The 25,517-nt window shown below is 34.4% G+C and overlaps 2 protein-coding genes across 5 annotated transcripts; one reads left to right on the top strand and one right to left on the bottom strand.

The window, feature by feature from the left end:
- Positions 1 to 1,640: 1,640 nt before the first annotated feature.
- Positions 1,641 to 6,009, top strand: LOC113849538 (bifunctional protein FolD 1, mitochondrial). Its single transcript, XM_027479512.1, has 6 exons — positions 1,641 to 1,779; positions 2,500 to 2,726; positions 3,767 to 4,083; positions 5,034 to 5,270; positions 5,377 to 5,544; positions 5,632 to 6,009. Exons 2-6 carry the CDS (start codon positions 2,534 to 2,536, stop codon positions 5,800 to 5,802), a joined length of 1,086 nt encoding a protein of 361 aa, XP_027335313.1. The 5' UTR covers positions 1,641 to 1,779; positions 2,500 to 2,533; the 3' UTR covers positions 5,803 to 6,009.
- A 184-nt stretch (positions 6,010 to 6,193) lies between these two features.
- On the bottom strand, positions 6,194 to 24,014 carry LOC113848861. 4 transcript variants are annotated; one of them, XM_027478230.1, is made up of 15 exons: positions 23,646 to 24,014; positions 22,942 to 23,069; positions 22,616 to 22,748; positions 19,139 to 19,295; positions 18,984 to 19,062; positions 18,589 to 18,629; positions 18,393 to 18,503; positions 17,503 to 17,583; positions 9,122 to 9,184; positions 8,998 to 9,049; positions 7,473 to 7,547; positions 7,332 to 7,379; positions 7,066 to 7,101; positions 6,912 to 6,986; positions 6,194 to 6,542 (listed from the first exon to the last, which is right to left on the bottom strand). In XM_027478230.1, exons 1-15 carry the CDS (start codon positions 23,803 to 23,805, stop codon positions 6,483 to 6,485), a joined length of 1,299 nt encoding a protein of 432 aa, XP_027334031.1. In that variant the 5' UTR covers positions 23,806 to 24,014; the 3' UTR covers positions 6,194 to 6,482. The 4 variants fall into 4 exon arrangements, 2 of the variants coding, with proteins under 2 accessions (XP_027334031.1, XP_027334032.1); XM_027478231.1 differs by having other exon boundaries at positions 6,511 to 6,627; positions 23,646 to 23,960; XR_003502033.1 differs by lacking the exon at positions 6,194 to 6,542 and having other exon boundaries at positions 6,917 to 6,986; positions 7,487 to 7,547; positions 23,646 to 23,960.
- Positions 24,015 to 25,517: the final 1,503 nt, after the last annotated feature.

Below are 25,517 nucleotides of genomic sequence, written 5' to 3'. Positions count from 1 at the left end.
AATGCACCTACTATGTTTCAAAGCGTGTGAGTGACACTAACTAAATTGAGTCATGCACCAATTTGGTATGATGTCTATAAGATATTAAGCATAATCATGTCTTTGTTGTTACGTGCACACGAATAATTGCCAAAAATAAAAGCTAGTGGAAGGACACAATTATTCCCATCTTGTGTGTATGACAATACTTACAATAAAGTTCCATTTACCTGAATAACTAGTTTGCAAAAGTTGAAAGTTTTGTTACATTAATTAAAACACCAAAACAATTGTTCAAAAACTCTAAATTTGTTATCCACTAAATGCCCAACAATATACTCTTTTATTTCAATCTTATAAAGAAAGCCAATAACATGGAATTGCATGTACTCTAACCATCTTGGCAATGTAGCATACGATTAATCTCAACCAGCAAAAATATTTACAATCACCTTTTGTTTTGTCTTCCAAGTCGTTTTATATGAAATTTTATATTCAAATTGAGTGGTCATCCTTTCTTGAATTAGACTTATAGGCCATGGTAGTTCAAGATTAACCGTACTTACACAAAAAACAACATATAACATCTATTCTCATAAGGCTTTGTCAAATTTTTTTTTTTAAAAGTATTTTATTTATTTATATATTTACCAATAATGCATAAACAAATCAAATCTAAATCAAGTATAGTATGATCTTGAGATGTTGTAGGATTGAGACATGTATGTTTACCTCCACACCTCATTATTATAGTTCAAACACTTCACATGCAACTTTATTAGTATTGACTCAACAACAAAATAACTTTGATGTATTTTTATTGCATATTGTTTTAAGACATTTTTAACTTCATCTTTTGAGTCAAATAATAAACCAACATATAATAAATCTCTTTGAACTCAAGAAATGGCTATAACCTTCTTCTATTTCTTGATCTAGGTATTCCTAATTAATGTACTTGTAGTGTGGACTTAAATTTCAAATGACAATTTCAACCTCACTTGCATTTAAACTTTATCCATATTTATCATCACTGAAAATTACTATATTAATTAATATACAAATAATTAACAACATTTCCAAGACTTTGTTATAGTAAATTTAAATTTGAATCAAAATTATCGTCTAAATCTGTATCAGACGAGGTGTCTAATAAAATAAGTCTTTCATCAACATCATCTCTATCAATGTCTTCAGTTTCATCTCAAGATCCTTTAAATTACAATTAGTTAATAATTATATGTGGTCACTAAAAGTAAACCATAAAATATTATACTAAACGTATTTATACCTTGTGTAATTTCTATATTCACAATTTTTATAATATTATACAGTAATATTTATAAATTTAAGTGTAACATATCTTATCTAATTCTTAAACTCTTATCAAATGTAATATCTGAATATAATTCAATAACTCTTATAATACTTTATTATTATACGTAATAATCATATGATTAACATCTTCATTGTTATATATATATATATATATATATATATATATATATATATAATGGACTGAATTGTTTATCAGTCCAATCAACCAAAAAAATGTGAAATTAATATTAAAATTATTCAGCTGTTCCCTTTCCTCTCCTCTTCGTTGAAATTTCTCAGCTCTCCGCCCTTCATTTGGTCCCCTTCTCTCCCTCCGTCCTTTCAAATTTATCCGTTCCTTGAATCGGAACCAAAGAGTGCGCGTTTATGGTCCGCCAGTTTACCGCATCACAATGGGGATCATTCTTTAAACGGCTTGTCCCGAAAAATCACGACAACAACAACGAACAAATGATCTGCGAGGTATCTGCATAGCTACTTTCTGGTTGATTTCGTTTGTCGTCAAGTTCTTACTTGGTTAGTCGGTTGACTCGAAATTAAATTAATTCATAATTAGTATTCTGTATTTTCACAACTACTCGAAAAGTCACTCAAATGTAATTTGTTATTTCACTGAAAGGGTTGATTTAAATCTAGAGTCTGTTCTGCCGTTTAAACGACAAATCTCTTTCAATGTTACCTCACTTACCTGTATTTTCAGCAAATGGATCAAGAAAGGCGAAACAGTCTTTAAATGTTTTAACTCGATTGGGCTGGGCAATATTATTGGTTTGCAGTTCTGGTTCTGGATCTGATTTTCTATGTTTGAAAATATTTGCTTCGGAGTGTCATAGGCTGCTGGTATAGCTTCTTATCCAGTTACAGTCCATTCCAAATTCAGCTTTTGGCCTCTGGGTTACTTTTATTTGTCCGTGGTCATTTTAGCCATGTCATTTTGGCTTTTTAAATTCAGCTTAACTAATACCTGAATTAAAGTTATAACTGTTGAATACCTTTTGGATCAGCAAGGAAGGTTCGTCAACATCATCACTCACTGTCCTTTCTTCTCTATGTATTAATGTCATATCTTTAGAAAATGCACATAGACTTGTTTCTTTTGATTCCAGCAGCTCTGTTAATTGCTAAACCATGCATTAAAAGTGAAAGAGAGAGAGAATTGATTCTACGATAAACTTGCTACAGGAAAAATGGTGCCAATAAAAGCTTGACAAGTATAATGGGCTTGGTGGCAATCACATGGCCAAATTATATAAGAAAGCGTCTTCCACTAACAATAAGGTTTCTTCATACCATGAAAGGTCACCAGTTAGGACAAATTTTACTATCTCCTCCTCTTCCATCTCTGGATCTTCCTGACATCTGGAATCCTAATTCTTCATGTCAGAGTATTCCGACAACACATAGTAGCTGTAAGTATTTTATTCCTTTGGTTTGACTATGCTGTTATTTATATTTGTCTGGTTCTTAAATTCTATCATTTTTTATGTTTTTATGCTGTATAAGGTCAATTCTATTTGTTCAACTTTAGTTTTTACTTAATTGAGCAAAAGCTGGGTTTGCAGTCGTTTGTAGACTCCTCCAGACAATATATAACTTCTAATTCTCTTCCAATGTTTAACAGTCTTGTCATTCATCATCCCTTCGTCAAAGTATCAACAGATCAAGGGGGTCTATGTTTGATTCCATGGTCCATTCAATTTAATCACTCATCAGTGTCTAATAACCATTTCTTCAATGAATGTCAATAGCTAGAAGTTATGTTATTGAAATCCTTGAAGGAAATGAGAACAAAATAAACCTCATGGTGGCTGAAGGTATGGTTTTGCACGAGTCACATGCTTAAGAATACAATGACTTCTATCGGATTAATTTATTTATCCAATATCACATGCGAACAAACTATAAGGCTCTGTATGTTAGCACCAAATTAGCTGCTTGGGTACTCCCTTGATATTTTTTTTATATCAGTGGTGACTCCCTTGATTGATGGAGATAATAGGATAGGAAATGATAAAATATGGGAGTTGGATAAGAACAAGATAGGATATGTGCAGGAATAGACAATTATCTATTTCACGATTGATTCATAATAAATTAACAGATTAGCTACATTGTCTTCTGTCCTGTTTGTTTCTAACCCAGCCTCCCTCCCCATGAGATAAAATTTACAATAAAGAGTAGGATAAGGACGTAAGATAAACTTATCATATCCTATTAGTTTAACAAATGTAAAAGATGAGATAAGATAGGAAAATATATTCTATTCTATTCTTTTTTCTTGTTCACCAAAAGAACCTTAATTGTGTAGCACTACACAATTTCATTCAAACTCTTCTGCTTCTATACATATAAATAGTTTGTTAAAATGTTTTATATACAATTCATTCTGAATTTCCTTCTTTCCATTTTATTCCATAAGATACTGTATTGAAATTGATGTTTGCCTCAGTTAAAGAACAGACTGCTGTAGTTCTTGATGGAAAGTTGATATCAATGGAAATCAGATCTAAAATAGCTACTAAGGTAAGGCAAATGAAGAAATGCCTAGGAAAGGTTCCTGGATTAGCGGTAATTTTGGTGGGCCAGAGAAGGGATTCTCAAATTTATGTTCGTAACAAGATAATGGCATGTGAAGAAGTTGGAATCAAGTCTTTGGTGACTGAATTACCTGCTGATTGTGCAGAAACGGATGTTCAAAATGCTGTCATGAAATTTAACAAGGATCCATCCGTCCACGGTATTCTTGTGCAACTTCCTCTACCACAAGTAATTTCTGAATCTGATTTTTTACAATAACTTGGACGGACTTTAGTATCTGTTGAGCTTTTATTCAAGAAAAGGGGTACTACCACAGACTTTTCAAAGCTTCCAGTGAAATGCTAAAATTAAAAAATTATTCGTTTCCTACACTTTTCTCCTCACACTTGTTTAAGCAGCTTTGGTTCATGCATACCATTTCTTACATGTCAGGAATATGGGGCTAATGCATTCTGTTTTTTCAAACCTTTAATTGTCCACGAAAGGATCAAGAAAACTAGCATTCATAAAGACTTCGACCAGATGTTTCTGGTGTGATTTCAGGAGTATCAACTGCAATGAAGAGGATGGTAAATCCATTCACCATGATATGGTCTGCAAAAGGGCAAGTAGCATTGATATATTGGTTCAAATCCAATTCTTGAGCACGTTACTTAGCAGTCAAACTGTCCTTGAGCACATCAATATTGTAAAATCATCTTTTCTGCATTAATTCATTTTGGTTTCTTCTGTTTTCTCTCAAATTCTTTCATGTTTACAAATTTTGACACTCACTAACAAAACAATTACATTCTCAAAATACAACAAACACCCCTTACATGAATCAGCAACACACAGCTTTATCACATGCAATGAGACTTCTCATGGTATGATCTTTGGAAACAGAAGTTGATGCTATCATGAAAAGGAACGAGGAATAACATTATAATTTCATCAATAGCATAACCATTTGGTGTACACGAGTTTGATGCCATCAATAAAAAAGTTTTGTTAATCTAAATTTGGTTGTTTGGAGAAGTAATGTGAAGGTGAAATATTCTTCTGTCACTGTTTTCTGAATAACTAGTTGTTCACATGGCTACTGTACATTTATTGCTAATAGTTGAGCAATTGAGGATTAGCTCACATTCAGAAATAAATGATTTAGTGTGTTTGACTTATTGCAACCTTTGCGACAGCATCTAGATGAGGAAAAAGTTCTTGACGCTGTATCCCTGGAAAAAGATGTGGATGGTTTTCATCCTCTTAATATGGGGAATCTTGCCATGAGAGGAAGGGAACCACTGTTTATTCCGTGTACTCCGAAGGGTTGCATCGAGTTATTGATCAGATATGGAGTTGAGATTATGGGGAAGAAAGCCGTAGTGATTGGAAGAAGCAATATTGTTGGGTTGCCGGCATCCTTGTTATTGCAGGTAAACAATTTTTTCAGTTAGAAGCCTGAAATCACCTATCTACTCCCCCCCCCCCCCCCCCTTCTCTCCCCTTCTGCATTAATTTGCAATATCATTATGTTGGCAGAGACACCATGCGACAGTCACTGTCGTACATGCCTTCACAGAGAACCCTCAACATATCACCTCAGAAGCTGATATTGTAGTTTCAGCTGCTGGAGTGCCTAAATTGGTCCGTGGGAACTGGATAAAACCCGGTGCAACTGTGATAGATGTTGGAACAACACCGGTTGAGGTGAGTTTCAGGTTACAACAGAAGATAGCTTTTCTTAATTTCCTTGCTACATATCAACTAACCAAGTATAAGGATGAAGTGTTGCAGGATCTTAGCTGCGAGGATGGTTATCGTCTCACAGGTGACGTGTGCTATGAAGAAGCCATAAAGGTGGCATCCGTCATCACTCCTGTGCCTGGTGGGGTTGGGCCAATGACCGTTGCTATGCTACTATGTAACACATTAGATTCTGCAAAACGCATGCTCAATTTTACGTGACCTCTGCCCTATTTTGATGCTACAATACTTCACTCGGTCATTCTTTATGCGAATTGTGTTGAGAAACGAGATAAATTTCAAGTAATGCGTACTATGGTCGATGGTGTAACTTCTTCCATGTGAATTTTATTTTAAGCCTTGGGTTGTACTATTGCAAGATAGATGTTTTATATTTTAGGCAAATTAATTTTCCTGCTTCACTTCTACGGATATCGATAAAGGTTAGTCAGTGCTGCTTTGGGTGCTCAAAGGTATAATGGAATTTTCTTGTGCTCTTTTTTTCCCTCGGCTCAATGCCATGTCATTTAAATATGATTTAGTTCTTGCTGAACAAACTAAATCAGGTAGGTAACTGATTCTAATCTGCACGACAACTTGAAACAAGAGCCATTGTAACAGATTCTTACCTATCACCTGTATGGTTTTCCACAACAATTATACCAGCGACAATACGCACGATTACTTTTTGTCACAGCTTGCTAAAGGAGCCATGCGTAACTGATAAATTTTTTTTACTAAAGATTAATTTTTTATCCAGTTCTTTGTGTCTTCCTTTAACAAATAACTAGGGCGGGGATTTTGACATGAGTAATTAGAACATGTGCCTTTGATAAGAATAAAATTACTAGCAAATCAATCAGCTATCCTGCCTCATCCCAAAGGCCTTTAGCACTCTTGCTTCAGTCAGACTGCGCTGATTCAGTGACAGGAGGTATACAATCTATCTTGTACCGTAGAACCTACAATCCAAATATATTAATGCACATCAGAAAATGTACCATTTTCCATCGCGCTTTGTCATATCCTCTTGTCTTCCTAAATAATCTTTCAACATAATTCATAAAATAAGCATTAAATGAGAGACGTGCATGCATTTATTATCTTGAAAGCATAAAACATTTAATAATACCTTTTCTATTTAGCAATTAGGAAGATTAGTAGGAATAAAAGGTAGGATTTAAAGTTATTGTTTTTAGTACATGGTCAATGACCCAAAGCAAACGTGAGACATGACTATTGGCTGATCAAATACTTTCATAGGAAGAAATGAGTGAAGAAAACAAAATAGTCTGTAGCTCACTTAATCAGTCAACATGCCTACGTAATACCTTTCTGAAAAAGGTTGAATATGTGTTGTCCCAGATCAGTTTATAGCTTCCAGCCATTAACGTGCAGAAGTTCCCCTAACAGTATAGATACAAAATGTAAGATGAATATTTACATATCAAATGCCTAGTAGAAGCTGCAATAAACGACACTCACTTGGTCAGATTCGTAACGGCGGTAAGGTAACATCAGCTATGTTATAACCAATCAGCCACCATAAAAATGACAATTGGCAAAACAGATATATCAGGAAAGAGAGCAAAACACAAAACAGAACAGAAAAATAGTGAAAAAGGCTGGGTGAGGGCCAAACAAATTGAAGTTGAGAATGGCTGTTGCAGAGGAACATGAGAAATGCTTCTGAAGAAACCATTTGAGAATGTGATACAGATAATAAAAAACGAAATGGCATTCAAACTTACAGTTTTTTCCCCAGTAGGACTTGCAAACTCCAAACTAAATCCAATATCCTACAATAACCAAAATAATGTTCACTACAGAGATGCCTATGGAAAAGTATCATGACATTTTGAAATAAAGGCAAAGCAACATAGCAGTAATACCATATTTATCTTGCCTTGTACCAGTGAAAAATCCCATGCAATGTATGAGTTCACAGAGTCAACAGAGAGTAAAACCTGAGGCGAAAAAATGAAACTTTAACATATAATATAAAACAACACAAAGCAAACTTTTTATCAAGTAATAACAAGTTAACTAAGTCGGAGTTTCATTCAATAGGAAATCTAAAATGAGATAACAGTAACACTAAATTATGCACATTTTAGTGCCTGGATCTAAAATGACAAAGGGATTAAAATAATTTAGTAATTTTGAAAACTAAATTGACTGTTACTAATAATTTTAAGGACTATTTATTGGAGAGACCCATCTATTGGATTCACTCCAATCAATCTAACCTCTTCCTAAAGCATCATCATCAAAAGTTGCCAAACCATGGATTACCATGTGGACCCTCACTGGAAAAGCTTTTTCTAGAGCTTGTAGGCCGCACACAGCCATACAGGTGTTATCTTTCTTCTATCCATTACTTCTACATGATTTTGGATATCATCTTTGTCGAGAATACTCCCTACTTCACCTCTCCTGTGGTGCCAGATTTGTGTCAGGTTTTGCATATTCCTTGTCTTACTCCACGCACTATCTGTCAATTTCTGGTCCTCTCATTACCCTTATCACCATCAATGTCTTCCACAGGAAGAGGGACAGCATGCCAAAGGTTAAGCGACTCATCTCCTATCTCAGTCTTCACCTATTTTAGATATTTTGGAAGAAACCAAAATGGTAGACTACAAGTAGAGTGACATTCCTCTGGATTTGAATGTTAAGCTCTACCTAATCAAGGGTAGCCTATCCAGATCCAAGGCAGTACCTAAGATTGGTTGGGAGGTATGATCAGGCCAAATATTTCATCTGTTGTGTAGCTAGACAGGTTCTCAATTCTCCTACTGATTGTCATTGGGAAACTACGGTTAGAATTTCGAGTTAAACTAAGAGGATCCCTTGGCAGCGGTCTAGTTTATGCAAATTGAGGTCACTATAATATTGTAGTGTACAGAGATGCAGATTGGGTATGTTGCCCAAGTGACAAATGATCAACTTAGGTAATCTCATTTCATGAACAGATAGAGAGCAGAATATTAGTAAACAAATCTCTCTTTCTTTTCTAAGGCAATTTCTAGATTATTTTTCTGTTGCAATTTTTGGATTATTATATAATGATCTTTTAACTTTCCATATATATATATATATAGAAATAAAAAGAGATGGACTAGAAATGACATCTCTGATCTTAATTTTGGATTTTACTTTTATATTTGAGCATTTGTATGTGTTAATATAAAATACTTTTTGTATACATAATCTTGGAATAGTGTCCATCCCACTACAGTCTTCCAGGGTTGGATCCATGCTGCTATTTGGGATTAAGAACTATGCATACCCATGCCTTTCCAAAATTTGGGTTCCCATATTTTGAAAAGGAGGGCCAGATGCAAAAAGAAAATAAACACAATGAAATCAAAACAAAGACAAAGTCTATAAATACCGCAAGCCTTGTCAATATACCTCATATGTTTTCCCAGCTGGAACACTTATCTCTTTGTAGTCATCATTTTGCCTGACATGGAAGAACTTAAAAAATGACTTGAAAGTAGACAAAATCATAAAGAAAGCAAGATTTGATATTTACCTGGTTTCCAATGCACCAGCAACCTCTGCTGAAATGAAGAAAGGCGAATTTGCAAAGACCTCACTGATCAAAATAACTAGCAGGTTATTCAACAAGAATTAGAGGACTAGCAGTAGGAGTGAGAACAAAAGCAGATTTCATATTGCAAACTCTGAACAACCAGTTCAACCTAAAAGCTTATGTTGATGAGAGGAGGCACTTGCAAAGCAGAATATAGAGAAATGGGAATAGTAACATGTGAACATGTATGGCTAAGACAGTTGCTGATAGAGTTGCACATGGTAGGACATTTATGTGATGTGTCTTTAGGCATTTACTTAGGAAGTTATGAATCTGAATTATTAGTGTTTGTGTAGTATTTATTTAGACAGTTATTGATTTGTGTGTCAGATATTGTCTGGTTTTCCATATGTATCTGGCATGACAGTTTCTGTAATCAGTAGGTAATTGGTAGTGTTTTTGAGAGAGAAAAACTCTCCGTTAGGGTTTGGGCCTATGTTTTATGTATCGAGAGAGGTCTGCGAAGGACTTTATTGTGTTCTTCCTTTGCCATTTTGATAGGTTCTCAGATTATGTAAAACAAAATAAAAAGAATCTGAACAAAAAGATAGAGAATTGAGAAAGGAAGGATTCTTTTATTCAGATGAATAGAAAAGACACTCAGGAGGCAGGATCCTCTTAGCAAGGGAAAATCCCCTTATCACAGAGAATCACTCAGTTTGCATTATTTTCTTTCCTCCCCCTTTCCTTTAGAATTTTCCCCTATAACTCCAAAAAGAAGCTCTTGTAACTGACTCATTAACCACATATTAACTCCAAATAAAACCAATTGTAACTGCTGCAGACATTTTAAACTCCTAATATAACTCTTGTAACTTAATAATAACATATTAACCACCTATTATTACTGTTTTCCTCCTAGAATAAACCCTCAGTCTCTGCTCCACCAAAAGTTGAACCACTTCCTTCACTATCCCCATTAGGTTGTTCATTTGTAGGCTCATCCTCCAATTCAATATCTTGTTTCTGCATCCACTTTCCCAGAAGTTTCTTGATTTCTTTCCATCCCATTGACACTTCTCTAGATCTCTGAAAGTTGAGTGCCATGATCGCTGGTCACTTTCTTTAAGAACTTCACTGAACTTTCCAATACTCTGATTCTTGACTTCATTTTGGCCAATCAATGATCCGGTCAGACCAAATTGATAAGTTCTCAGTTTATGTAAAACAAAATAATAAGAATCTGAACAAAAAGAAAGATAGAGAATTGAGAAAGAAAGGATTCTTTTATTCAGATGAATGGAAAAGACACTCAAGAGGCATAATCCTCTAAGGTAAAATCCCCTTATCACTGACTCACTCAGTTTATTTATTTTCTCTCCTCCTGCTTTTCTTTACAACTTTACCCAATTTAACTCCAAAAAGAACCTCTTGTACTGACTTATTAACCACATATTAACTCCAAATAAAACCATTGTAACTGCTGCAGACATTTTAAACTCCTAATAAAGCTATCATACCTTGTAACAAATTAACCACCTATTATTACTCTTCATTCCTCCTAGAATAAACCCTCCAAACCTTATTCTTCTCATTAATTATTGGCATGGGGTCATATCTAACACATCTGGTATCAACATTATTCTCACATCCATTGGTGAAGCCACTCATCCACACCATTTGAATTTGTACTGGGTAGATCTAGAAACTCATCTTGATATCGTAAATAGCATACAGATGATATTTGGAGAAGCCATGGTCAGTTTGCACTCATGATGGCAATGAATTAGATGAATTAGATGGCTTCAATACATGCAACATCCATCAATAGTAGCCACTAAACAAGCAGTCAGAGCATGTTTGATAACCAAGTTGGGACAAAATCAACTATCCCTCAAAATAAAATTTGTTAAATACAGTCCCATGTCACGGAATTCAACAAGCAATGGATTTGTTTTACCCAAGAAGATTTTAAGGGAGAGGAGACCTGATTTGGGACATATAGTAGTTTATTGATTAAGAATTGGTGCAGAAGTCAATGTCTAAAATATCATCTAACCACCAAACTTCAAGATGTGTGTACCTTTTTCTAACAGTCCATAGATCCCTTTCTCTATAGTTGCTACATTTATTTTGATAATTGGTCATCATTAAAACTTGAGATGTCCTATATCAAGTTATCAACTAAGAATATAGCTAAAATACTCCATGAGGCTTGAGCAATCCTCATTCCTTCCCCCATGAGCTAGCTTTGGGGGTTGAATTGGTATCAAAGCCTCTATAGTCTTGATGTTAGTCTAGGCATGAGGGATATATGTTAAGATACCCACATTAACTAGGAATATAGCCAAGAATAGATACTCCTTATAACATTTGAGTGACCTCTCCTCATCCTTTGGGATTGAGCTAGGCCTGGTCCATTCTAATAGTGGCAACAAGGTAAATCTTTTTACACTAATGACATCTAGTGTTTATATTGAGTTGTTCATCAATCTTTGCCAACAAGGCATGCCAGTTCCTTAGTTTGTTGGTTAGATGTCCTCCATTATCGCCGAGTTCAATGCTCACTTGTTGGTAAAATTGCAGCTAAAGACCTACAACATGACAAGCTCTATACAATGTGTGCATTGGCTGTCGTGAGTCCCCATCTTCAATTCAAGACTAAATCCTTGGTAGTTCAACCATTACTACCTTGCAGGAAGTCTTTTGTCTACTTCATGAGACTTTGTTCCTTTACTAAGGTAATCTAGATAATAGCATTGCATTGGTCTCATCTCAATGTCTACATGGTCCTAAGGAATATGGTGGCAATCAAGATTGGGCACCATGTCATTGATGGAGACACACAAAGGACAAGTGGTATTAGTTACATGGTTGGCCACATCATGTTACCTAGTTCACATTGATGAGACTCAACAACAGAATTCTATACCTCTTATCGGCTCGCTATAGTGATACCTTCTCTCCAATTGCTAAAATGTCATATGTCTGTCTCTATCTTCCCATAGCAATTTGGTTTGCAAATTTCATTGACCTCTTTAAGGATTAAAACAGTCTCCCTGTCCATGGTTTTGAAAATTTAGTATGTTCTTCATGAACTTGGTAAGGTTCAATGTGAATAAAATCATACTATTTTTGTTAAGATGAGAGAAATCGAGAAGGCATATAATGAATTCCATGTGTTTCAACTACATCACAGGTTGTGTATTTATATTAACAAAGGCAATCAATCACAATCATAACTACATAATTAAAAACAAATAAATGTTACTTAATTATTATAATTACACAAATACTATTTCACTAAATAACATTTAACACTCCTCCACATGCTGGAGCATATAAATCATATGCATTGAGTTTCTCACATATGTACTTATTATGAGGACCTCTTACGAACATCCTGAATACATCTGCTAATTGATTATGTGAATTGACAAAGCTTGTAGTGATAACTACAGATAATATCTTTTCACAACGGAAGTGACAATTAATTTCAATATATTTCATTCATTCGTGAAAGACTTGATTTGAGGCAATGTAAGGCTGACTAGTTATCACAAATGAGTGTCATTTGTATATCTTCTCCAAATCTTACTTTTTAAACTAGTCATTTCAGCCATATAAGTTTACATGTGGCTGAAACCATAGCTTGACATTCTGCTTCTGCACTAAAAAAGGAAACCACATTTTGTTTCTTACTTTTTCAAGAAATCAGATTACCTCTAATAAAAACACAATAACCAAGAAATAGACTTCTTATCACGAGAGCTTGCATAACCTACATTAGAATAGCCAATAATCTTATCATGACCATTGTCCTTATACATGGGACTTTTTCCTGGAGCTCCTTCGATATACTTTAAGATGCGAATTAGTCCATCCCAATGTTCTTCACAAGAGAGTTGAGGAGCTAACTTACCACACTAAGAGCAAAAGAGATGTCAGGTCAAGTAATTGTTTGATAATTTAGCTTTTCAACAAATTTCCTATACTTTTCTGGGTCAACAAGAGGCTCCATCTTGGTAAAAGTTTAGAATTAGGATCCATAGAAGTATCTATAGATTTGGCTCTCATCAAACTTGTTTCTTCTAATACATCCAATACATACTTCCTTTGAAAAATTATAATACCATGCTTGGATTGTGCCACCTCTATTCCCAAGAAATACTGAAGTCTACCAAGGTCTTTTATTTGAAGATGGTAACATGAATGATTCTTCAATTGTGTAATGTCATAATGGTCACTACCAGTGATAACAATATCGTTTACATACACAATCACGTAAACGCATCCTATAACTAAATGGTGATAAAAGACCGAGTGATCAACTTCACTCATAATCATAACAAATTGTTGAACAATGACGCTAACTCTATCAAACCAAGCTCTTGGAGATTGTATAAGACTATACAAGGATTTCTGAAAACAACAAACTAATCCTGAAGACTCACCTTGAGCAACAAATTCAAAAGGTTGTTTAATATAAACTTCTTCAGCAAGGTTGCCAAGAAGGAATGTATTCTTTATCTCAAGTTGATGAAGATTCCAATGGCAGATGGTAACCATGGACAAGATCAAGCCATAGTAGTCAATAATGGCCATAGCGGTCATTTTCGCAAAGGAGCAGAGCAGAGTGGCAAGTTGCCACTATGAGGAGCTTGTAGCGTCGTGTTTCAATGGAGCAGCCATCGAGCCGCGAATAGCAGCCAAATCACGGGAGAATCACAGCCATAGCAGCCGCTATTTCATCCTTGGCCAAAACCTAATTTTGCCCTCCCTTTTTCAACGTTGGATGACTTTAAATGGGGATAATCTTGAAATTTCACCCCTTTTTTTTTACATTTTTTATCTCTTCTTCTTTGCGAGCCCTAAGTTTTCATTTTTATATCTCAGTTCCCTTGCAATTCTCTCTGGTTTATTCTTCCTATTTTTGTTCCTTGCAATATTCTCTTGCTTCCAGTGTCCATCTTTGGCAGGGCTTCTAACATGAGAGAGTTGTTCTCCGGTTATCTTCTTTATCTCCGACAAAGCTTCTGATCTTACTCAATTGCTATTCCAATCGTCTTCATCTCTAGTTGTCTTCTTCAACCCCAACGAAACTTCCGACATGACCTAGACATTTCCAATCATCTTCTTCATCTCTCACGAAACTTTTGACAAACCTGCACATTTTCCAATGATTGACCAATTTTTTGTTTTCTTATTTCCTTATCTGTTTTTTATTTCTTTCCCTGTACTTATTTTCTTACTCTATTTTTTATATTAATTTTATGTTAGGTATAATACTTATAACTTCAGAATATCGGTCATCCCGCTATCCGCTATGCCACTATAGCGTTGATGGAGTCGGCCGCTCCACGCCACTAGCTGTGATTAAAGACTATGGATCAAGCAAATAGAAGTCATTTAAGCTAGAGAATGTGTGACCATAATCCAAGCCAACGATTTAAGTATAACTTTTTGCTATAAGACGAGCTTTAAGACGACCCACTTGACCATTAGGACCAACTTTGACATTGTATATCCACTTGCAACCTACAACAAATTTACTTGAAGGAAGAGGAATGAGGTCCTAAATGCCATTGATGTGAAGCACACACATTTCATCAAGCATTGCTTGACACCAACCAGGGTGTGAGAGAACTTCTGTTGTATTCTTAGGAATAGAAATAGAGGACAAAGAAAAAAGACACATATATTGGAAAAAAGATAGACAACGATATAATATAGCAACATAATGAGAAGAGGGTGACGTATACCTTTTCAAAGTACAATAGTGAGATCAATGTCAAGTAATAGAGTCGGAGGAGGCACTTGTATTGAAGTCAGTGAAAGGTCACATGGTATGTCAATGGTGGTTGAAGAAGGAACTTGTGACCAACAATGGTACACCTGTAACAGACAAAGAGGAGGGTCATCTAGAGGAGGTTAGACCTCCGGTAGGTGAAAAACAATTGGAACTGGTGGAGAAGGCATGACAAACTCTATTCCTAATTCAGACACCGTAGAAGAACTAAAGAAAGGAATAACTCAAAAAAGTAATATCAACATAGATAAAATAATGCTTAAGAGTTGAAAAGTAACACTTATAATCATTATGAAAAGGATTATAACCAAGAAAAACACATTTGGTAGAACGCTTGTCATTACCTAAACTAAGCTTATGGACAAAACATGTCGACCCAAACAAATGAGGAGGTAAAGGATGCAAAGACTGTTTAGGAAATAAGATAGTGTGGTATCTGGTTATAGAGAACAAAAGAAGGCAACTGATTGATAAAGTAACATGCTGTCGATACAACATATCCCAAAAACAATGTGGAACACGACTATTTAAGAGTAAAGTGCAAGTAGTTTCAATAAGGTGTCTAAAAAATTAACATACACGGTTTCTGAAAAACAAAATTGACACCTATGAGCAGTTGGCACACAGTGAAAGCACGGATTAAAGTTACTTCCTTGTTAGACTCTGATATCATGTTAAGATGAGAGAAAACAAAAAGACATGTGATAAATTTCATGTATTTCAACTACACCATGGCTTATGTATTTATATTAACAAAAGTAATCATAATCATAATTATGTAATTAAGAATAAATATATGGTTACCTAATTATTATAATTACATGGATATTATTTCCCTATATAACATATCTACATATATTTAATAATTTTTTAAAGGCATGTACCTCAAGAACAATACATTTATCTGATTCAATGTGATATTGTTATAACAAAAACAATTAGGATGGCATTAATGTAACCACACTTATTCCATCACTTTCAAATACTTCAAAAGTGTTGAAGTTGCTATATCTGATTATCACATTCTCAAAGGATGTATGTGTAAAGGTATCTCCAATTAGCTAGGAATAGAGTCCAAATACTCCTTATAAGAGCTTGTGTAGTCTTTCTCCTGTGAGATAGTTTTTCAGAGTGAGTTAGGCCTTTCTTAACAGTATGCATTAGGGACATTTTTTGAGGATGCTAGCACGTTAAGCAATAGACCTGCATTCCTATGGACACCCTAGCACCAAGCTTATTCCAAGGGAATGAAAGCCTCTTGATGATCCCAAAAGGTATTGGTGACAAGTTGGTATATTGAATTATCTTATCATCGCTTGGCCAAACATCACATTTGTTGTTTCTATGATTAGCCAATTTCTTCAATTTACTTGTGATAATCAAGATAGTTAAAATTGGGATTTTACTTTAAATCATAAAGGGGAGTGAAAATTGTAAATTGTAAAATCATTAATCAAATCGAAAGATTTCACAAAATTCATATATATGCATATATTTTCATATTATGCATATAAAATAGCATAAATTAAGGGGGGAAATCTTTAATTCAGTAAAAACACTTAAATAAAGTAGCACTCACAAATCACAATCTATATTCCATAAAAAAGCCTTGCATCAGCATGAGTAAAAAATAGATTAGAACAGAAAAGATGCAAGAACAGCAGTACTAGACTCAAACTCATAGCAGTGCCACACACAACATTAGGAATCAAAGCTGCTAGAGGCAAATAGGGTTCGATGACAAAGAGATATGAAAGGTGTCAACTACATTAAGGTTCAAAAGAAGGATTTTCGAGGAATTTTCAGAATCAAAGTGAAATCACAAAATTCCACAATTTGAGGGATTTTGTGGGATTTAACGATTTCAATCAGGATTTTACGATTCAAATCGAGATTTTAACTACCATGGTGATACTCATTGGGATGTTGCCTTTCAAATTGAGGTATGTTAAGTGATCTCTTGACCAAAGCTTATGTATGAGAATAAGGATCACCCTCCCATGATCACTTATTCAAATGCTGATTAAGCTAGGCCCCCTATTGATACACATTCTATCATAGGATATTGTGTTGTTGTTAGAGGTAATATCATCTCTTGTCAAATTAAGAAACAAGAGGTTGTGACTAGATCTAGTCAATAGAGGTATTTTTTGGTTGTATCTTCATTAACTACATCAATACTAATGACCATTTAGCTAACATTTTCACTAAATCTCTTAAGGCTCCCTGTATTAGGCTACTTTGTAACAAGCCAGGTGCATATAATATATATGTTACAGCTTGAGGAAGAGTGTTAATGTATATGTTTTTGTCTTCAATAGCATATATGATTTTGAACACATTTCATTATTAGTAAGAACTTAGGAAATTTTAAACCCCAAATTCTGGTTTGTCTCCAATTTAACAGTTGTTTTGAATTATACAACACAAATACTGCAAGCAAAAGCGATGTTGATGCCAGTGCATGCCAGACACTGATGTTCAACACAAACATTTGAGTTCCTTTAGTAGTATGCTAAACAATCAACTTATACCATTAAGCAAGCTGGGCCAAAGTTGGGACAAAAAATACCTGATAAATGTCAAAAACCTTTCCAACTCCGTGGTATAGACATCAACAGCTTGCTCTAAGACAGCTATTTGTTCCCTTTTTCTATCAAATTATACCAACAAAGAGAAGAGAGTATTACAAAAAGTGCTCAACATTGTTAAAGATTACAAGAACAACACATCTTCAATGAAAGGAAAATAAAATGCCTCTCAATCTCTCTAAACACCAAGACTTCCCTCACAGCCTGTGTAACAGGCATCAAAAGGAAGCAACATGTATAGTTCTGTACCATGATAAAATAATCTTCAAACTCTTGATTTCTAGAACATCACTGAACCAAAATACCAAATAAAAGAAAACAATGAGATCCAATCCTCACCTTACCAATAGTAGAAAGTGTGTTAGAAGGTAAGTTAGAAAGTGTGTTTATAGTTATATAATTTCTTCAGTAGCTAAAACTGCTTCAATTAGCTATTGCTTACAACAGCAAGTTGGCATTGCTGGTGTTATATCAGCTAGGCTTTCAAAATGTCTTTTGTCAAGGTGAGAAATATACACGAGGGGCAACAATTTTGTTGCAAAGGGAGAGTTTAGCTAGGTTTGTAAATTAGACCAATCCTTTTATGGTTGAAGCATTCTCCACGAGCTTAATTTGGTATATGTTTATTATCTTCTTCAGGGATTTGGTATAACACACTGTTCAATTCAATTTTTTGTCAACATACTTCACTTAGTCAATGTATTTATATAGTAGTTTATATGGATGATAGAGTTATTACGGGTAATGACTATGAGGGAATATCATAGTTGAAGGAACACATGTTGAGTCAGTTGTAGACCAAAGATTCCAATAAACTCAAAATCAACCATAAAACCCAACATTAAACTACCAAGGATGCACAGTATCTCACAACTCCTTATATCGAGCCCATGATATTGAAAGGTAGAGTCGAATTGAAAGAATCATCAAGGTGAGGCTGTATAATGGTGGTCCATAGCGATGTCGTTGTTCCTCCATGGGCCTGGTAGAAGATAACAGTAATGATGACGACATGCAGATATGAAGAAACAAAATTTAAACAACATTGAGAAACAATAATTTCATACCCGTCATCATCATTTATCTGCCGAATAAAATCAAGCAATACCTACAACTCAAACAGAAAAATGTTTTAGAATATAAACAAATCATAAGAAAAAATAACCAGTACTTGAAGACAATAATCCATGACAAATATAGCCCAAATACAAACAAATTGATCAGAAATAGCAAGGTGATGATATCAGTCATGAATTAAGATGATCAGAAAAATCTGACAGATAGAGTAAGCCCCATAATTTGAAAACATTGAAATAAAGTTATGTGTAAGGTAAAAATAAAATAAATTGCATAAGCTGATTTAAGATGACCAAATTAGAGAATAGATGCCAGATAGGAAAAAGAATGGAAAAGAAAAAATAGGCCAGCACAGCCATGCGTTCACAATTTAAGATAGCCATACCTGAGGAACCCCAACCAGGTACTTCACAAGTGTTTTATAGACCCCTGTTGCAGAACCGAGCTGAGCTAATTGCCTTCTCCTGTGACCCATAAGTTGTTTAACATATTTCTCTAATAAATTTACGCAAAACAAACCAGACAAGGGTTGAGCTTCACCTGTCCATTTGTTGTTTCCAGAGAAGAGCATATCGATCATGTATGCTACCACCAGAATTTACCAAAGCATCAACCTCAGCTTGCTTATTCCTCTCTGAGCGTTCTCGTTGTTGTCTAAGGAGAGTTCCTCGAAAATCTTGAGGCAAATATGTCATAACTACATATAAATTTTGTTGAGTTAGAGAAGAAAGAGGAATGTTAGAATATAAGAAAAATATCAAAATATCCATCCAATAGTACATTGATTATAATTTAAGAGAGTTTAGAACGTCTTAGATTATCACTTTAAGATTAGTTTCCATATTCCCATACTATCTAAAAGTACTAGTTCCCATATTTCCTAATTATCTCATTATTTATTTCCTTATCTAGTTAGGATCTTTGAAGCGTGGTTCCCTCCTATATCTCAAGAGTGTGGGTATTTATAATGCTCTCAAGTAAGTCAGTTACATTTGTTTAGCAAAGAGAGATTTCTTAATCCCTACTTAAGTCTAGAGTAAAATGCACTAAACACCCTCGATGTTTTTTCTTTTTTTTTTGCTAATAACCACCCTCAATGTTTAGAGTATAACACTCCAGCACATTTTTCAACAATAATCACGCTCTACCATGAAGGATCTTTTTACTTGCTGGATACGACTTGTGTGGCCAAATACCAGCCAAAACAACACTATTAAAGAAAAACTAAATAAATGTAGGAAATGGAGTACAGGCAATGTCTTCTAATAGCTATTCCTCCTTCTCTTCATTGAGTTGATCATCACTCTCATTCACATTAACACTCAGATGGGCTGGAAGAGTGGGCAAGCAATCTTATGTGGTCACTTCATGATGGTCACGAGTGAAAGGTGGGTCACCCAAGATACTAGGATCTATTCAAAGATGTTCAACAATCCTCCTGAGCATGGAGGCATATGTTCAAAGGAGACAAATTCAATCTTGAACCTCCAATAGACCTCGTGCAAAATTTAAGCTAGGCCTCAATTGCTGATAGTAAATAAGATGCCCAATCAAGGCTTCATGCAAAATCATACAGAGATCTTGCTCACTAACAAAAAACAACTCTTGGGAGGTTTTTTGAAGCAAAGCCATCCTAGGAAATGGAGTATAGAGTAATACGTTTCAGTTGCAACTAATCTCCAACCAGGTTTGTGTTATGTGTTTCAGTTGTTGATTGTCAAGTTCAATTCAGTTAGTTAGCCGTCACATGACACCAGTATAAATATTATTGGATCTATTGTATTTTGCATGTGATTGGCATTACTTCAATTATAATGTTTCTGTTTTTCTCTCAATTTCTTTCATGTTCACAAACTTTAACATGGTATCAAAGAGCTCTATTGAATCCTAAAACTTGTTTCAATGGCTTCTACGTTGTCAAACTTACCTATCACATTTTCTCATATGGTTTCTATCAAGCTTGATGAGAAGAATTTTCTTGAACGGTTTCAACAAGTAGATGTTGTAATTCAAGGTCACAAATTGCAAAAGTTTGTTGCTAATCCAACACTTCATGTTCACTATCTTTTTGAGGATGATCGCAATAGTGATACCGTAAATCATAAATATCTTGAGTGGGATGAACAGAACTCATTGCTTCAATCATGGTTTCTTTCATCCCTTTTAAAGTCAATTCTAGCTCGTGTTGTTTGACATCATCACTCCTATCAAGTTTGGGACAAAATTCATAACCATTTCCATTCTATTATGCAAGCAAAATCAACCCAATTTCATTTGGAACTTCATACAATGAAGAAAAGGTCAAAGTCGATTATCGAGTTCATACTTCGTATCAAAACACTCACTGATTCATTGTGTTCAATTGGTGATCCAGTTTTAAGTTGCGATCACCTTGAGGCGATTCTTGGGGGTCTGTTTGAAGAATATGAAGCCTTTATCACCACCATCACTAGTCACTTGGAACCCCTCTCTGTTATAGAGATTGAGTCCTTTCTTGCTCAAGAAGCGTGTCTTGAACAAAACCAGGCCAATGTGCTTCAAGAATTGGTATCTGTCAACCTAGCTCAACACCTGTCACAATCTCAACAAGTTTCTCATCCTTCTTTGCTCATTACCACATCCACCTTTCCTAACCAAACTATTGATGTGTATGGCTTTCCAATTAGGACTTCTTGTTTCAGCAATTCCTCTCATGGTCGTGGCATCATGGTGGTTGTTTTCGCAATTGTGGTGGTGGTCATTTTGGTCAAGGTGGAGGTTTTGTTCAGTGTCAATTCTATCACAAAACGGGTCATGATGCTCCAATCTGTTTTCAAATATTTTTTATTGGTAGTACTTTACTCAGCCCAATTATGACCCTTCTAACTGATTTTGGCATCCTGAGAGACTTTCCTACCTCAATCATCATGTAGCCTTATACAATGCCATATCCTACTGGTTCTTCATTCTTTGGACATCCTATTGTGCATCCTTCTCCTCTCCCTCTCATGGAACTCCCAAAACCTCAATGCTAATTCAACTCCGCCAAGGCATTCATCTACAGCACCAACAATGTGCTTCTAACACAAACCCCATGCAAGCCTAGTATCCAGACTCAGGTGCTACACACCATGTAACTTCTGATCCACAGAATCTGATGTCCATACTCCTCTCAATGGTGGTGACCAAACTCTGATGGGCAATGGAGAAGGTTTTCCCATTTCTTCAATTGGTTCAGCATCATTTAAGTCTCCTCTACATTTTAAAACATTTTAAAACTTCACTTACTCTCAAAATTTTATTGTTAGTTCCTAATATTACCAAAAATCTAATCAGTGTCAGCAAGTTTGCACGAGATAACTCTATCTTTTTGGAGTTTCATCCCACTTACTGTGATGTTAAATCTCAAGGCTCCTGTGAAGTCTTTCTTAGTGGCACTCTTGGAGCTTATGGTTTGTACAGATTCTCAGATGTTAAATTGTCTCACCAGTTTCCCAAAGTTGCTGATTTGCATAAGACCAGCTATTGTATAAATACTTCTTCTGTACACAATGCTATTACACCTAGTATATGTGATGTTTCCATGTACAATGTAATGGTACCTAGCAACTACAAGTTTTGGCACTATAGGCTTGGGCATCTCATCATGAGGCTATGAAAAAAGTTTTTGAACTTTGTAACATCTAGCATACAAATAAAATAGCAAGTAATTTTTGTTCATCATGATGTTTAGGCAAGGCACATAGACTTCCCTCTTCTTTGTCCTTTATCACTTATTCTTCAGTACTTGAACTTGTGACAGTGATACTTGGGGACTTTCTCCAATGGATTCTACCCGTGGCTTTTTCTATTTTTTTAACAATTGTTGATGCACACACTCGATATTCATGGTTATATCTATTGAAAGAGAAGTTTGATTCCCTCGACAGTCTTTAAAGAGTTTAAAACAATGGCTGATTTACAGTTAGGGTCTTCTCTTAAGTAACAAAGCTCGTTATCAATTCAAAATAAGCATTCAAGTCAAAGGCAAGGAGGTACCTGTATTAAATACATGTTCAGCATTTTTAATTTGGAAAGACTCCAAAGCCTTCAATGTATTATGAAGTTTATCTTTCAGCTTCCCAAGCACAATGGAAATTTCAACACTGTCAGGTGTGGACTGCTGCTTTAGCTGCATCCAGAAATTAGTTCTTTTAACTTTCAATTGTTTTGTACGAACTTCATACAAACTACATAAAGTTAAAAAAAGTGTCAGAATGAGAATGTTGAAGGGAAATCATGAAGTTGCCAAGTTCTGTATTCATGAGTTATAAAATAATGCATTAGTAAAGACAAGGAAAATGAATTTAAAAAATACAAATTACCGCCTCTGGCCAATTAGAACTTTCAAGTAAGAAAATAGTTTCTTCAATGTACTCTCGATTCTTCCACATGTTCTCATCAATTTTATGTGGAGGTTGCCGGTCAGCTTCATTTATTAATATGCTTTCTCCTGGAATGACATCAACTTCCAAATAAAATTCTAAAGCAAAATATTTGGACTCAAAGACAAAACAGTTAAAGAAGAAGGTGCAGACACCATATACAAGTATTTTGGTTTAATTTTACTTTTAGCTTGAAAATCCATGTTAGTTATTTTATGTATCTCCAGGGAGCTGTTTGGTGAGCAGCAGTGCAACGTTTACATTATGCTAGATGCATACGAGAATGTTCAGAATTATCGATGTTTAAATCTCTTAATGCACACTTTGAATAAGATAATCCCTTAAAACCAAGATATCAAAATACAAATTTCATATCCAGGGAGTATTATTTCACAACATCATAGCTTCCCAGGAAGTTTCCAACAATGTAAGATCCCATATTCTCCTGCAACCTAAGCAGAAATCCTTGCAAGCAGACAAAACACTGAACTGTGACATATAGTGAGAAGCGTCCCAAACAAAAGAACTATTCAGGCACAAAGGCAGAGAAGTAAATGCAGGCAAACATTTTGGGTGATTCGGGATCAGCGACTGCGAGTAATGAAGCACGTAATACATATAAATAAAAATGGAAAGAAAGAAACCTTCGATAGGTGGATGTTGATGGAGCAAATCACTGACGATAGAACGAATCTCAGAAGAAAGGCGAGTTACATCCGCAGAAAGAGGAGTAAAAGAGTGTTTGTCGTAATAAGACGCCAGAAAGGCCCTAGTGATGGGCACCAGACCCTCTGTAGAAGCCATCGGAATCGGATGATCTGATGAATCAGATCAGATCAGCCCGTCTCTCCCTTTCTTCTATTCGCACTTAACTTTTATTCCTTTGGAATATTCTATTCTGTTTACTCCTAAGGTCCTAGGCAAAGTCGGCGGCCGTATAGAACTGCGACTGTCAACGGTACATGGCTAGGCCTGCCCACCACAACAAATCCGCTTTTACTATTCCTTTTTCTCAGTCAAACTGAAACGTCCAAGTAAGGCTTTATTAGAAATTTAGAATTACACGATTCCTTAAATCAAATTTTATTATTTTATTATATTTTGCATACACATGTTAAAAAATTCATTAAAATCTAATATTTAATTAAACGTTTGTTTATCTAAATACTTTAAAATTAAATTAAACAATAAACCACATGCATATTTTATTTTGAAATAACTACGTATACAATTTAATGATTAAAAAAATATATTTATATAACAATTAAATGCATAAAATGAGTTTAAATATTTTAATTTCTGTAAAAACTATTTTAAATACTTTATATGTATATATTTTTTAATTTTAAAATAAAAATTTTATTTTATCGTAAATAACTATAGGATAATTTTCTTTATAGAAATTATATGGAAAAAATAATACAAATATTATTTTATTATAATTTAAAAAATTTACAATATAAAATTATACCCATTAATTCATATGATTTTTATGTTAAATTACAATTTTAATATATTATTACACATATTCTCATATCCTCTGCAATTTTGGAAGGAATTGCAACCTGTAGTTTAAATTTGCTTAAGCGAATTTGATAAAATATAATTTTTGTTTAAACTAACAAAATTCACTTAAGCGAATTTAGTAAATAAATAATTTTTATTTAAGCCAAAAAATTTGCTTAAACCAAAATTATAAAATATTTTCAAAACTTTATTTTTTTCCTTTCTAATTCAAAAATATTTGTACAAGATCGTATGATCACACTTTATGTAATAATGTAACAAAAGTTCAAGTGTTTCAAAATATGTAATAATACAACTATTTCCCAACCAATTTCTCAAAATTATCATTCCTATAATCTTTATTATCATTCTCAATCAATTTCTCAAAAGCTTGCAGTTTAAATTCGCTTAAGCGAATTTGGCAAAAAGTAAATTTTCACTTAAGCGAATTTAGTAAATAAATAATTTTTGCTTAAGCTAAAAAATTTACTTGAGCTAAAATTGTTAAAAAAAAATTTAAAATTATATCTTCTTCCTCTCTAAACTACAGAAAAGTTCAGAAATATTTGTATAAGATTATGTGATCATACTTTATGTAATAATGCAACAAAAACTTAAATATTTCAAAATATGTAATAATACAACTATTTCTCAAAATTATCATTCCTATAATCCTTATTATCATTCTCAACAATTTAACTTGATTCCAAATAGTTCTATCTTACTAATGTTTAGCACAAGTAATACTCTCACTAATACATTTAGAATATTTAGTGAGACGATATATGTAAGGGTCTTTGATAACTAAGTAGTCATTAATAAGAAATAAAGATTTATCTAGTGTGCAGCATCAAATAGAGTCATTTCAGCTACAACTTGAAACTTTATAATTGTACCATAGCTCAGCAAGGATAAATATTGATACCACCTCTTAGGAACCTCACCAGATAGATAGACATATCAAATAACCTTCCAGGGCTTTATTGAGAGCTTCAGATTGTCCATTTATT

The sequence above is a fragment of the Abrus precatorius genome, unplaced genomic scaffold (assembly GCF_003935025.1).
Source record: "Abrus precatorius isolate BTA unplaced genomic scaffold, Abrus_2018 Scaffold9, whole genome shotgun sequence".
NCBI lineage: Eukaryota > Viridiplantae > Streptophyta > Magnoliopsida > Fabales > Fabaceae > Abrus > Abrus precatorius.
This window is presented reverse-complemented; position numbering and strand designations above follow the sequence as displayed.